General features: G+C 39.0%; 1 protein-coding gene across 2 annotated transcripts in view; it reads left to right on the top strand.

Annotated features, from left to right (window-relative positions):
- The window catches only part of GPHN (gephyrin), a gene marked incomplete at its 5' end in the record, with an annotated part of 319581 nt that overhangs the window by 189303 nt on the left and 115407 nt on the right, over window positions 1-14871 (top strand). For both annotated transcript variants that reach the window (XM_082485919.1, XM_082485920.1), the window contains 2 exons: window positions 9239-9333; window positions 14689-14755. In XM_082485919.1, the coding sequence (XP_082342045.1) occupies window positions 9239-9333; window positions 14689-14755 (162 nt within the window). The remainder of the gene's footprint in view (window positions 1-9238; window positions 9334-14688; window positions 14756-14871) is intronic.

Raw genomic sequence — 14871 nt, 5'->3', positions numbered from 1 at the left:
ATTATTTAATATTGCTCATTCGGTGTAGATTAGGAATTCTGCTGTCTTCTGTTTCATTGCTCTGTGCTGCAGCAGTCTCAACAAAGTACTTTCCATCCTCTCTTTGGGAAACCTTTTCATCCAATTATTTCCATGAGAATCTTGGAGGAAAAAAAATGTGATTTGTGCCAGGAGTTAAATACTCCTGTATAGGAAATTGTTTGACAGAAGGCACAGTAGGTCACTTCGACTTTCAAAATCTGTTCAGTTGTTCCGTTCCAATGAGTGCATCATTCACGTGTACCGAAATCGACAACTGTTCAGACTCTGAACACATGAATTGCATCACTGTATCTCACTGAAGAATCCTTTCTGTGAGTTTTTAGGTTATGGCGGAAGTACTTCAAAGCTGCTGTTATTAGATATGCTTTATCATTTACTTGGGGAGTAAAGATACTGTGTAAGGGAATCTGAAGAGAAAGCAAAGTACTTTTTGTAATTCTTGTATTGCCGTGGCATATTCTTGAAAAATTATACATATATAGTGTCCCTCCGTCGTAGTGTATTTTTGGAAGGATTTTTCTTTTAATCTTCAATACTATTGATTTGAGATCTGAAATTGTTTGGAGGTGCTACTTTACCTGTGGTAGAAACTGACTGGAGTTTCAGAAGTACAAATATTTCATATACAATATTTGTTCTTGGCAGAAAGTAGCAAATGATAGGAAACAACAGACAACATTCTCAAAAGAAAAGAGTTCCACATCTCTATCTCAGTGGCAAATGCATTGGAGCTAAAGAATTACAAAATTATATATTTAGAGAAGTGAAATTACAAGTAAAAGCTTTTGGTTCTTTCGCTGCCCAAGGGTTTGGGCAAGTTCTTAAGAGAAAGCAGAGTACGTTTCTACCTGATGGCCTCATTCTTTGCGTACTGATGAGTAGTATCTCTAAAGAATAGGGTCTGTTCTCTTCCTGTGATACTAATATCACAACTAAGCAAAAGTTACGGGTTTGTTTCTCTTATGTAGTTCTAGACTTCTGTTGCTTAATGTACTTTTGTTTTTCCCCTCCTGTGTATAAAGAAACTAATTTTGGCACTAGTTTTGTATGAAATGAAGCTAACTGTACCCTGATTTCCCTTTGGCATAGACCTATAGTCTAGAAGATAGTACACATAGCCAGAAGCACTATACAGGGTATTTTTTTTCCTGAGACAGTGCTCTCTAGTTATTATAGAATCATAGAATGGTTAAAGGTCATCTAGTTCCAACCTCCCTGCCATGGGCAGGGACACCTTCCATTAGACCAAGTTGCTCAAAGCCTCATCTAGACTTACCTTGAACACTTCCAGGGATGTGTCCTCAGACCAGGACAGGTCTCCACAACTTCTCTGGGCAACCTGTTCCAGTGCCTCACCACCCTCAACAGTAAAGAATTTCTTCCTAATATCTAATCTAAATCTACCCTCTTTAAGTTTAAAACCATTACCCCTCATCCTACCACTACACGCCCTGATAACTCCTCTTCAACATGCTGTAGGTGAGCCTGCTCTGGCAGGGGAGTTGGACTAGATGATCTCCAGGGGTCCCTTCCAACAATGACCGTTCTGTCCCTCCCCACCTTTCCTGTAGGCCCCCTTTAGGTACTGGAAGGCTGCTATAAGGTCTCCCTTGAGGCTTCTCTCCTCTAGGCTGAACAACCCCACCTCTCTCAGCCTGTCCTCATAGGAGAGGTGCTCCAGCCCTCTGATCATCTTCATGACCCTCCTCTGGACTTGCTCTAACCGGTCCACGTCCTTATGTTGGGGGCCCTGGAGCTGGATGCAGCACTTCAGGTGGGGTCTCACCAGGGCAGAGTAGAGGAGCAGAATCACCTCCCTTGACCTGCTGGTCATGCTTCTTTTCTTACAGCCCAGGATATGGTTGGCTTTCTGGGCTGTGAGCGCACATTGCTGGTTCATGTTGAGCTTCTCATCCACCAATATCCCTAAGTCCTTCCCCTCAGGGCTGCTCTCAATCCATTCTCTGCCCAGCTTGTATTTGTGCTTGTGATTGCCCCGACCCACGTGCAGGACCTTGCATAGGGTGTTGTTGAACTTCATGAGGTTTGTACAGGCCCACCTTTCAAGCCTGTCCAGGTCCCTCTGGATGGCATCCCTTCCCTCCAGCGTGTCGACCAGGCCACATAGCTTGGTGTTGTCAGCAAACTTGGTGAGGGTGCATTCGATCCCACTGTCCATGTTGCTGACAAAGATTTTAAACAGCCCTGGTCCCAGTACCGATCCCTGAGGAATGCCACTCGTCACTGGCTTCCACTTGGACATCAAGCTGTTGATCACGACTCTTTGAGTGTGGCGGTCCAGCCAATTCCTTGTCCACCAAGTGGTCCATCCATCAAATCCATGTCTCTCCAATTTAGATCGTTAATTAAAGCTCATTACATTTTCAGTTGCATTAATTGTAGAATTCTTATTGATACTTTTATTGAGATATTGTAGAGACTCTTGTTGATACTAATTTTTCTCATCTCTGCTGTATAATTCTGTGATTTGCAGAGAACAAATTTTTTTTTTCCTCAGGTTTTGTTCCACTTCTTCAATGTTTAAAGAATTTTGAAAAGTTGTCATGGATTGCCTAGATTTTTACATTTTATATCAAATATAAAGCAGTTTGAAGTAACTGAGGGAAAACTTAAAAGAGTAATAATGAATAACGGATAAAATTTTAACAGTGTTTTTGTAATAGCAGAATGGTGTCACTACCTTTACCAGCAAGTCTTCGGCTCTACTACTTTTATTGAACAGCAAGGGTTTCATTCTTACATGAAATGGAGTCGAAGTGGTAAGCACAGCAGTTTGCACATGAAAAAGGGGGCTGAAAAAGGAAGTAGGCACCTGACCCTTCTTCGTAAACTAGTGGTGTCTTGTTTCCAGCTGTTGTTTTAACGAGCTAATCCTCCTAACCTGTCCCCCTTTGCAAATACTCTGCCTTTTGACACTGGCTTAAGACACACCATTATACAGCTATAACATACTGCATCTCGTGGGTAGCGAACATCTTCGCAGAGCCTGAGTGCATTCCTCATAGTGCAGAAAGGCATTTAGTAAGCGTTTCCTTTGTTTGGGTAACTGTTTTTAAAAATTATTGTTCTCTTGGGTTTACGACAATGTATAAGGGGTGGGCAGTATCATAAAATTAAGATCTGTTTGTGTGGCGTAAGTATTTTATACACATTTACTATCTTAAAACTTAAAGCATCAGGGTTAAAAAATTATTATTAACAATATATATTAGAAGTGATATTCAGAAGGTGTACATGGTTTGGTCGCCTAGATGCACCAATTTCATTAACATTTGTATTACACAAATGAGGCGGGCAAATGAAGTTTATGTAAATCAAATGCAACCAGGTTTAGTTCAAAACTTACATAAAAACCTACTGAGGTGCAGGAACAAGTTACAAATTCCACAGTGTTGCTTTATCTATCTAGTATATTAATTTAAATTTTCAGCTTCTTTATTGTGTATAAAAATGTGAAGCATCTTCCCCAAAATGTTTTGCGAGTTGTAAGTAAAAATGGAACCGAGTGTTATAAAGTAAATCTTTTGATTAGTTTGATTTCAGTTGAAGAAAACAAGGTCTTTTAAGGAAAGTTACAATAAATACTATGGTCTTTATTAACTAATATACACTTAGGTAATTCTTTGTTTACAAAAACAACTATCATTGGAGTCAAACTATTAGAAATTAAATATATTCATGGTTTGGACATGCATAACTCATTCAGTATTGTCAAAGGTACCTCCACCAGCCAGTTGCTTTTTATGGTCATATACACAATGGAAATGTACTGATAGAATTGTTTGTTGATATCAGTTTATAAACAAGAAGGACATTGAATTATCTCCTGGCCTGTGAGTCTCATGCCATAGGCAGATTCAGAGGGGACAACTTGCAGGAAGAAGGAATCATGGTACGGGGAAAACAGAGAAAACAGAGTCTGTATTCAGTGTGATCTGATAGCAGTTATTGCTGTGACACTTTTGTTCCTCACCCAGATAAATTCTGTATTTTGGTGTTTGGGATCTCGGTGGCAGTAGAGTCACAGTGAATATGCTGAGAGTACAGCAAAATTCAAATCAGCATTTGTGTGCTGCAGAATTATTGTCAGTGGAAATGCGTTATTGGTGCTTGCAGATGGACCGCTTTGTAGAGTTCATCTTTAGTGGGCTACGTTAATCAGGGTTTCGTCAACCTTTGGCTGTTTGGAGGTTTGAGTTGGGAGAAGAGGAGGAAGAAGAACATGTAATCAGGTCAGTTATTGGAGGAATTTGTACCAGGCTGCACCATTGATAAGAGGGAAAGGCAATAGAGTAAGCCACCCTAATGTGTATAGACATGTTTTGTTTTATTTTGTGTAAAAATAATTCTGTAAAAGCCTCGAAGAGCTCTCAGTACGTCTGTGTGTCTGACACACATAGCAGCATTTAACATCAAAAAGACTCAACAGGAACATCAAAATGGAGACTCGCCAGACTCAGGCTGAATTTCTTACTGTACAGTAAAATTGACAGAAGCCTGGGTGGTCACTTCATGAGGAGGAACAAACACACACATCAGGGGCAGCACTGGCCTGATGTCTACCTAGCCACCGCCAGTCCATCCTGTGAGCCCATGCGTTGTGATTGGTCCTTACTTTAGCCTTAGGTCACTTATTCTCCACTACTCTGGGACAATAAACGGGTTTTTACAGGCCCACATCATTAGCACCCATGGATAGCTTATGGTTGAGGAAGAGATGACTGTCAGGCTATTCCTTTTAAGGTGCGTGTGTCCAGGTTCATTAGTGTGGGTGTGAATCTGACAAAAGTTCTAGAACAACAGCAAACACTTACTTCTGGGATCCACCCTGTTGAGAAGCAGCTATTCATTGTCCTCTGGATGCAGGCCATTCTTGACTAACATGGATCTGTGACAACTAGTTTGACGTCAAGAAGTCAATGATAATCTTAATTGCATACATGTGAAAGGACAGCCATCGCATGATGTATCTCTGGCTGGAGCACCCCAATGATGTGCTAGGGCCACCATATTGTTAGAAAATTATTAACTTGGATGACAAGTTGACAGACTTTGACAAACCTGCTTGACTTAGATTGCTTTGCAGCAATAGCATATGTGATCAGTTTTATCCATTTGTCAAATTAAGTGAGCAATTAGCCAAAGAAATTTGATTTTGGAGAACATCAGAGAGCACGATTCCTGTCAACGCTTCCATCCATAAAAAAGACAGAGAATATCATCACACAGGTTATTGGGAGCAGGGCATAAGAAAAAATCAAGGAAAGACATCATGATGATGAGAATGAGTGACTCAAAGCTGATCTTTATCCAAAAACTTTTCAGTGTATTGAAAGAAACCAACTGCTGCAACCTGTATTTCTTATTGTACCAAGAGAAGAAATAGATAAGTGATTTTTAGGTGAGAAGCTCTAATCAGTCTAGCCCCATGTAAGCTCTGTTTTCTCCCCTGCAAAATAAGAGTCGGGAAGTAGAGAATAAGCTGAAATCGCTGACTTGTCAATAGAAATTACAGGCACACGTGTTATCTCCAGCGGGGGTATACTGAATAACCTTGAAGAAGGTATCTCATATGCAAGTTGAGATATGCAATTTTTGTTCCTAGAGTATACATTTCTTACACAACTGGTTGACAGACGTGACTGACATTTTTGTTGCATATTTGACTGCTCTGTCTCTGTAGTTCTTTGTCCAGTCTTCTGAGGTTTGACTGTGGTTCGTGAGCTCTGTTGCAGAGGGTATATAGGTATTTCATTCCAAGTTCTAAGACATCTGCTTTCAATGGAAAGCTCAAATAGGTAATAAAATGTTATCTATGTTAATTCTATAGTCTGTTAAATATAAATTATCTGCAAATGTGTCCATTAATGTGCGTAAACAGCTTTGTGATATGCTATACAGAGTCAGATTTTACTTTTTCAACAGAGGCAGTCATGGTCATCTTAATTCTATATTACCATCCAAAAACTGCTGTATATGGAATGTCTCAGATCGTTGCTTACTGTTAAGAGGTCAAACTTTGCTATGTTTAAGACCTGAAACACAAAGATAAGGAGTTTCAAGAGGAGTAGTCCTGGGTCTTTTAATTAAATCAGTCTGCAGTGGGTATATCCTCTGGAAGCTGCCTGGGAGGGCTTCCACAGGTTAGGAATTGAGCTAAATTTATATGGAGGCAAAGAAAGGCAGTGAAGCAGCAGAGAACTCTGTGAAACCAGTTGGCAGCGAGCCATCTGTTAAGCAACCACAACTACGTCAAAGATATCTAAAAATATATCCGTTGGTTTGGGAACATAATGCCCTAACTCTGATAAAAAGGCACTTTGAAAACAATCAAAAAAGTGTTTTAAAATAATTTGTGTTTATTCATATAGCAATGAAACGTAAGAACTGCTTCCATAGACATTGTTAGTCAGTCCTGAATAGTTCCATGAAATAATTGTTTAATTCAAACCCTAGTTTTGCCATCTCTCTTCCACCCTTCCTTCAAACCTGAAAGAAGTATTAGAAAACCTGGCCACCAACACTTTGGTTGGTACATTGTTAGTTGTTACAGACAGATGCAAAGTATCTGCAAATCACTGCAGCGCTGCTAATTTCATTCATATATGTATAGGTAATTTAATATGTATAGGTAATTTAAGAGTGTGCTTCCTAGTCTGATGGTGATTTCAGTTCCTGTACACTGCACGTTTTAAATAGTGTTATTTGAGGACATCCCAAGAGTGGACTTTCCAGTGGCTGATTTCTAGAGCAGATGTCACTGTAAAAGCTGTTTACTTAGCAGCAGCCTTTTTTGGTTACATCCATCCAGTCAGGCTGCAAATACAAAACCACGAAACATTCCCCGGTTTGTAGAAGTCTGCCTGCAGTAATAAATATAAGCATATGTATTTTGAAACAAGTATTTTTAGAAACTTCCATTGAGGGCTGTACTGCTGTTTGGACTTTCTGCCCTTTCAGATTTTATTGCTTAGTCTATACATTTTTAATAATCACATTGCCTGCTAGCAGTGACATTTTGTGAAGGTCGTTTTTCATGTGAAGTTGGAGAATGGACTTGAATTTCATTGAAGGACTCCCCGAGCTGCAGGATCGTTGTTTATGGAACTCTTTTGCATCTTGTACTACCTTTGAAGCCTCTTTAGAATTTTAACTAATGATATCTTCAAAGTGTCACTGTGCTCAAGGGCAAAAAAGAAATCTCAAAATGCACTTTATATTTAAAGGCAGTTTTGAATAGCTTTGAAGCATGGTATTAGCTGAAATAGAAGGCATAGATACAGACTTACTGTGTACAGACACACAGATAATTCCATGTTTCACCAACTTTTTCATTGTCAGTGAAGTATCCCTTCACCATTGCAATGTCTTTTTCTTCTATACTGTAAAAATCATCAGGTCTATGGATAGTCTTAAGAATTTTTAACGTGATTTGATAATTTAATACTTCGGCAGGTATCTTCAGGCAATCTCTCTCAGTGGAGAAGTTTTAGTTTTGCCTACATCATTCCTAGCATGCTGCTTCTCATTTCCCCTGTGTTGAAATACAGACACTGGGTTGTATTTATATGCCTTTTCTGTTTCTGAGCAGAGGATAGCAGATACTTGAACCAACATGGTATGCTTGAATGAAGAGTCTGTGGTGTCAGCTACTGAATGAAAATTGCTTGGTTTTGCGTAAACCGAAGTTGTTGCTTCCCACAACTGAGCACATACCAAGTTTGCTTATTAATAAAAGATCTGAAGGTTTACTTGGTAGCTGTGTCTGATGTCTTCTGATACTGACTTATTCCTTTAAAACATGTTAATAAAATGTGGCAATGTTTGACAATATGGTCACTTGAATATCTGTACTGTTCAGGGATAGGTGTTTTTTTTTATTTTATTTATTGCTTCCTGTAAGTGTTTAGCTAGTGTAGAGTTAGTACAGGACTTCTGGATCCTTCTCATAGGGATGCCATTGGGTTAATTCTGTCGTTTTCCTTCTCTGTGGCTTTGTTATTCTGTTTGTAAACTAGGAACCTACAAAAGTACAAGATGTAATTTATAATTTAATCTTTCCCACAAAATAATCTGTCTGGTTTCCTTCCATTTTATTCTTTTGCTATATCAAACTGCCAAGAAAATTTAGCTTATTCAGAGTGTCCTTATATTTAAGATGTGCTTTTCTATTTCTATTTTGATAGCTGTACCATCAAAGCGTTGTAGTTCGGCTGGATGTTTTACAACGAGTTTCACAGTTTTATGAGCATTGCTGACATTTTAGTTGTGCCAAATAACTTAGAATCTTGTTTCAGAACGTGAAACAAGATGATCCACTGAACAGCAACTACTATGAGGGAAATGAAGGAGGGTGGGACTGTAACCTGCCTTTGAGGTGTTAAGTCCTAACTAAAGTTAGAGGTTGGGAGATGGACGGATTGTGCGTTTGAGAAAATTTGTGTTAGGAAGTCAGAACAGAAGGTTGTGCACGTCCCAGAAAAATGATTTGCCATCTGATTCCCTGTGTAGAAAAAGGATTGAAAAAGACAAGAATTTTCAGACTCTGCTTCAAGGCTTCTCGATGCCCACTGCATATGGACTGCTTGTGAATAAAAGCCACCAGCCCATTTGGAACTGCTGTTTTGTTGACATGATCAAAAGGGAAGGCCTTAGCCTCTGGCCATTATCATTACCATTTTACTATTTTCCTGCCTGCCTGCTACATGGGCTTCCCTTTGCAAGTTTTGGGGTTTTTTTCCTGTCTTCTGTGCAGACCAATTCACCCTTCTCATGCCTGGGAAAATGGCCGTGAAATTGCTGAGGAAAAGAAGGCAGTTATATTTGGTCTTTTCTTTGCTTACTCCTAAACATTCTTTACTTTCTGTTAGAGGGAGTTGTTGTTATTTATGTAGTGTTGGTTAACGTTTCCTATGTATTTTGGGTCCTGGTTTTTAACATTTTCTATAGGAGTCTTTACAGCACAGCTAACAGTGCTTCTTCCCAACTCTGTCTTTCCCTATTTTACACAACCAAGAGAAAATTCTTTAACATATTTCAGTGTTGAGAATTTAGCAAGGAAGTCTCTTAGCAGGAAAAAAAAAAGGAGATATTCCTACCCAAATTTTAGCTGGTTTCATATTTTTCTTGTCCTTATACTTCTTCGCTCACTTTGCTATTTAATATTTGATTGCAGGCCACTAAAGAAGTAATAGAGCGAGAAGCTCCAGGGATGGCCCTGGCAATGCTGATGGGATCGCTTAATGTTACTCCTCTGGGCATGCTCTCTAGGTAAGACTTTCCTTCAAATTACGAGGTGGACTATTTCCTTAGAAATACACATTGTCATGAAATGACTATACACAAATAACTGAAGATTGCCATTGTTATCAAGACTAGAAGTCTTCACTTCAGACAAGTGGCCAAATTCCAAGAGTGATAATTGCATTCTCTCATTTAATTCCATTTGTTGTCTCCATTAGACACTGTATCCTCCTGTATTTTCTGTGCCAGTTTATTTGTAATATCGATGCATGCTGTTAACAGCTGTCATTTCATCTTAGAGCTGTAACATTTCAGTGGTGAGTGACGAATTCTTTTATATGTTGTTCATCAAGTAAAATGCTTTGTTTAGCAAAAAAAACTTTGATAAATACAAATGTATTGTTTTAATACTGCTTTTATTCCAGTATCAGCAAAAGCTCCCTGAGCAAGTTAAATGGTATTTTATCCCATGCTTTCAGATACAGTATGTTAACTCCTAGAGTTTGGTATTTCCTACTAAACAACTAGTAACAGTTTCTCTGCCTGTTGGTGTTTCTTTTTTATCAGTGACATCTCTTGTTATCCTGTATTTCTTTCTGGAGTTGATTTTTATTTTATTCCTTCAATTTACCTCGTTTTACCTAAGATAGACTTAGTAGTATCAATACCTTTCATAAGGTAGTTTGTGCTTGCACTTTATTTCAAGGTAACTAAGAAACAATGGCTGTTACAGGTTTTTGATTTTTCGTTGTATAATGAGGTTATAAGAAGAAAATAACCATATAAGAAATCACAGAATCACAGAAGTTTCAGAGTTGGAAGGGACCTCTAGAGATCATCTAGTCCAACTCCCCTGCTAAAGCAGGATTGCCTAGAGCACATTACTCAGGACTGCATCCAGGCGGGTCTTGAAAATCTCCAGAGAAGGGGACTCCACAACCTCCCTGGGCAGCCTGTGCCAGTGCTCAGTCACCCTCACCGTAAAGAAGTTTTTCAGTGTATTTGAACGGAACTTCCTGTGTTCTAACTTCTGCCCATTACCCCTCGTCCTGTCACTGGGAACCATTGAAAAGAGCCTGGCTCCATCCTCCTGCAACCCACCCTTTAGATACTTGTACGCCATAATAAGGTCTCCCCTCAGCCTTCTCTTCTCCAGGCTAAAGAGTCCCAGCTCTCTCAGCCTTTCCTCATAAGGCAGATGCTCCAAGCCCTTAATCATCTTAGTTGCCCTTTGCTGGACTCGCTCCAGCAGTTCCCTGTCCCTCTTGAACTGGGGAGCCCAAAACTGGACACAGTATTCCAGTTGTGGCCTCACCAGTGCAGAGTAGAAGGGCAGAATGACCTCCCTCGACCTCCTGGCCACGCTCTTCCCTATGCAGCCCAGGATTCCATTGGCCTTTTTGGCAACAAGGGCACATTGCTGGGCCATGGATAATTTACTGTCTACCATGACCCCCAGATCCTTCTCCTCAGAGCTACTTCCCAGCAGGTCCGCCCCTAACCTATACTGGTGCTTTGTATTCTTCCTCCCCAGGTGCAGGACCTTGCACTTGCTTTTGTTGAGCCTCATTAGGTTCTTCTCTGCCCAGCTCTCCAGCCTGTCCAGGTCACGCTGGATGGCAGCACGGCCCTCTGGGGTGTCAGCCACCCCACCCAGTTTGGTATCATCAGCAAATAAAGAAGGAACTTTCAAATCTCTAACTTTGCATTCAGATACTTGCATTTTTAAAGGACATTTAGATGAGAGGTTTAGTGATTTGACAAGGTATTTTAAAACTTTTCGTATCACATATCTGAAAGGGCAACATTAACAAGTTAACACCTTCAGATTCTGTCCAAATTAGCAAGTATTTTTTATCTTATTTATTTTTTTATATCATAGTTTGTGTTTATCTGAAGGGAAGGGATACCAGAATGCTACCACAAGGAGAAAAAAGGTTAATTTAGCTGTTCTGTTTCTGATCAAGAAAAGGATAGCCATTTAGGTGACACTACCATGTTTGATTTAGGATGTGGTGTGGTCAGAATGGCTGAAAGGATGTTGTAATGGTAGTGGAACGCAAAATGCTGGATTGTAACCTGACTCTTCTGTATGTATGTATAGCAAGAAAATGCTATACATATACAGCCACTTTCAACAGTAATTGATGACAATGATGGGAGATCACATTACAAAGATTCTGCATGCAATCATATTAGGCCTTTGAAACATTCCCAGTGAAAACATTTACTTCAGGCCTAAAAGTAGTCAGCATGCAAAAGTCCATTCTTTTTGTAACACTGTTCAGATCATCGAGTTAAGTACACAAAAATTACAAAATTACAGCATTATGGTTTCTTGTGCAATCTCAGTTCTGCATTCATGCACGTGTGTGTTATGATTACGTTTTTTGGTAGAATGCCTCTGCAAATCCTTTAGACAGAGGACAGAAATTTACTTTTCTTTGGTTTGGTTGTCCTTTGTGTAATCCTATATCGGTTTTGTTGCTTTTTATTCAAAATCTTCTCTGAATGCAGACTCACTTTATCTGATTGCTTACATCATTTGTTATTCTAAAACACAAATTGTTAATATATTTTCATGGAAAATTCTGCAAATTGAGGTAGAGTTGTAATCCCTGTTTACAATGGGAACTAAGGCACACATTAAGAGAGGTCAAAAACATGCACTAATTTTAGGCACACAGTTTGAGAAATGTAGATCCTAATTTTTCAAAGTATTTAACATTAAATGTCACTCGTCCTAAGCTTACCTCTCACTGACTTCATTTTGAAATAAAGTTCTGATGGATAATTTATCATGTAATTTCTTTGACTTTTTTAAAAAACAAAAGCAGAAGTTCTGTTATGCAACATTAAGCTGACACTTCTATAAATCACCTGCAGGTTTGGAAATGTTAGGCCAATCGTGTTGAATTTTATCACACGGACTTTTAAAAATTGTTATAAGTTACAGGCTGTCTTCCTGACTATGGGCCAGCATTAGGAAATTGTGAGTTATTTTGTAGACTGGATTCACAGATACTTATGGGCAGATGGGGGCAGTGAGACTCCCATAGTTCAGGTTCAGTCCCAAGGTCCAGCAGGAAGTATCTTAGAGTGTCATAGACCTTTTTATGTGTTTCCTGAAAGTGTTTGCTTTTCTTTTCTGTGACATTCCAAAACTGTCCTTGTCCCAGAATTATCTCTTCCCTTCACCTGTCAGCTACCCATGCCATGCCAGTCTTTATTGAGGCTTTTTAAAGCGCTTTCTTCTCCTTGCCCATCTATTCTCCTTCTAGCAGCATAACTTCTTCCCAGGGAAATCGTGGTGGTTTTTTTTTTCACAGAAATCACGTTCTCCATTCCCGCTTCTGCGTTATACCTGTATTTCTTTTCTCCCGCATCCTTTTTTTTTTCTTTCTCCCATGTCCTGTTTTTTCTTCCTCTCCCTTGCTTCTATTTGTACTCTTCTTTCTCAGAGTTCTTTTTCTTTTTTTCTTAAAATTTCTGTCCACTGCATCACAAGGCTGAGGATAACATGAAATTCACAGCATTCTCCTTAACTGTTCTACATTTGGAGGGGTATCATTAATTTATCATCTCTTAAATTACCCAGAATGCGTGCACATTTTGTGTGCTTTTATGTTGTGAGTGCACACAGTATTTGTTGCAAGACATGCAAAAAATATGGTACTTTACTTACTTTTGCATGCTCTCTTGAGAAATTTTTGTCAGCTTCATTCCTGTCCTGAGACACTAGATATGATTATTGGCAGCTGAAACTTGTAGCTTTCAGGAAAATGGCTGCTGGTTTAGTCCTTTTTTATTATTGGTTGGTTGTATTGGTAATTTAGCTTATAAAGTTCAAAATTATTTAGAGCAGAATAAAAGAGCCAAGAAGATTGATTAAAGGAGCTATCTGCCAATTCCACCGATTTTTCCAATTTTAATTCCTCTGTGGATAATTTGTATTTCTTTTATTTTGGATCTGTCATAAACAGTAGCCCACGTATGGGATTTGCTGGATTGTTTGTAGTCTAAGTTTGACGACTGCAACAAGAGTAAACGAGCACGTTTCTTTAACTCGGGCTCTTCATCTTTGTGTTGCAGCAGAACGTTCCTCAGCTACCTGGAATTCTTTCTTAATTAAGGGCATATAGTGTGCAAGAAGGGAGTATAGGAAAACAGAGGCTAGGAGTCAGACAATACTCAAGCTGCCAGCTGAAAAGATTTCTCTGCGGGCTGGCTTGACTGTGATATCAGAAGTTCATTTTGTGGCACAAGAATGGTTTCTGTGCTATTTAATTGTGAACACTATCACTAGAATACTTGCAACCCTGCTAGCAAATGCCATCCTACCCATAAATGACATTCATCACACCAATAAACGACATTAATCACTGAGAATTATTTCCATAAGAAGAAATCTAACGAAGTTGGCAACCCCACAAACCATGTTCTTTGGCTCAACATTTTTTGGTAATGCCCTATCAAGAAATTATTTTCTTTTCTGTTCTGTCTTCACTTATGGCTCATGTTGGTGTTTGATAGAGAGGTTGTTACACAATTTCTCTCAACTGTAGCCTCTGTGTCTTTGTGGTTTGGTTTCGTTCTTTTACTTTTTTTCTTATCCCTATATCCCAGCCCTGGGTTTTCACCACGAGCTTCATAAACAATGGAGAAAAGCAGGAGACGCTCTTTACAACCTCAAAACAAAATCCAGTAATTTTTTTTTTTTCTTTAAAAATATTTAGCTAAAAGGAGGAAGAGGCAAACTCTAAAAAAACAGAAAGCGTTCAACACTTCGGTGTCTTAAGTTCAGCCCTGCGTCAATACCAAAGGAATTCCCTAAAGACAAGAAATAAAATCTTCCATCTTTGATAATTGGTTTCGTCTTTTTTTGAGGGGGAAGGAAAGACTGTTAGGAAGAATGAGATATGAATTGCATAAGTGCAATTTTCACTTGAGAATTACTTCCCTCTGTGCTTTCCTTATGTTGCATCTTTAAAAAAAAGACAACCAGCATGACTTAGTATTTTTACATGGCAAGGGAAATAATATTTGACACCATCAATTACATTACAAAGGAACCATATGTATGAGCAAATAGGGACTACACGGATGCAAATAAACAATAGAATTAAGGGACCTACACAAATCTAAAAAAGATGAAAATCTAGCCAGTGTTTATACCATCAATTAAATGTTAGACTGTCAGCCTTGTTTGATGCTTTTTCAGCTCAGCTTCTCTTGAGCTGTTTTTTGAGAATATTTTTAGATGTTGGAAATTGAGTTTACAAATTCTGATAATAATAAAATTTATCTTAAATGCTCTGTTCTTGTTTCTACAGTAGACAAAGTTGCATGCAAGAATTTAACTCTGGCTTTCTTTCTTTTCAGACCTGTGTGTGGAATCAGAGGGAAAACTCTCATAATTAATCTGCCAGGTAGCAAGAAAGGGTCACAGGTAAGAAGTGTTCTTACTGATCTGCTACTGAGGACCCATGATGAGTACCTCCCATTGTTCCGCGTGGTACAAAGTACCCACTACAATAAGTTCTACAAAAGTGAATTGAAATGGAT

This window comes from Vanellus vanellus (assembly GCF_965231255.1).
Source record: "Vanellus vanellus genome assembly, chromosome: 6".
Classification (NCBI taxonomy): Eukaryota; Metazoa; Chordata; class Aves; order Charadriiformes; family Charadriidae; genus Vanellus; species Vanellus vanellus.
This window is presented reverse-complemented; position numbering and strand designations above follow the sequence as displayed.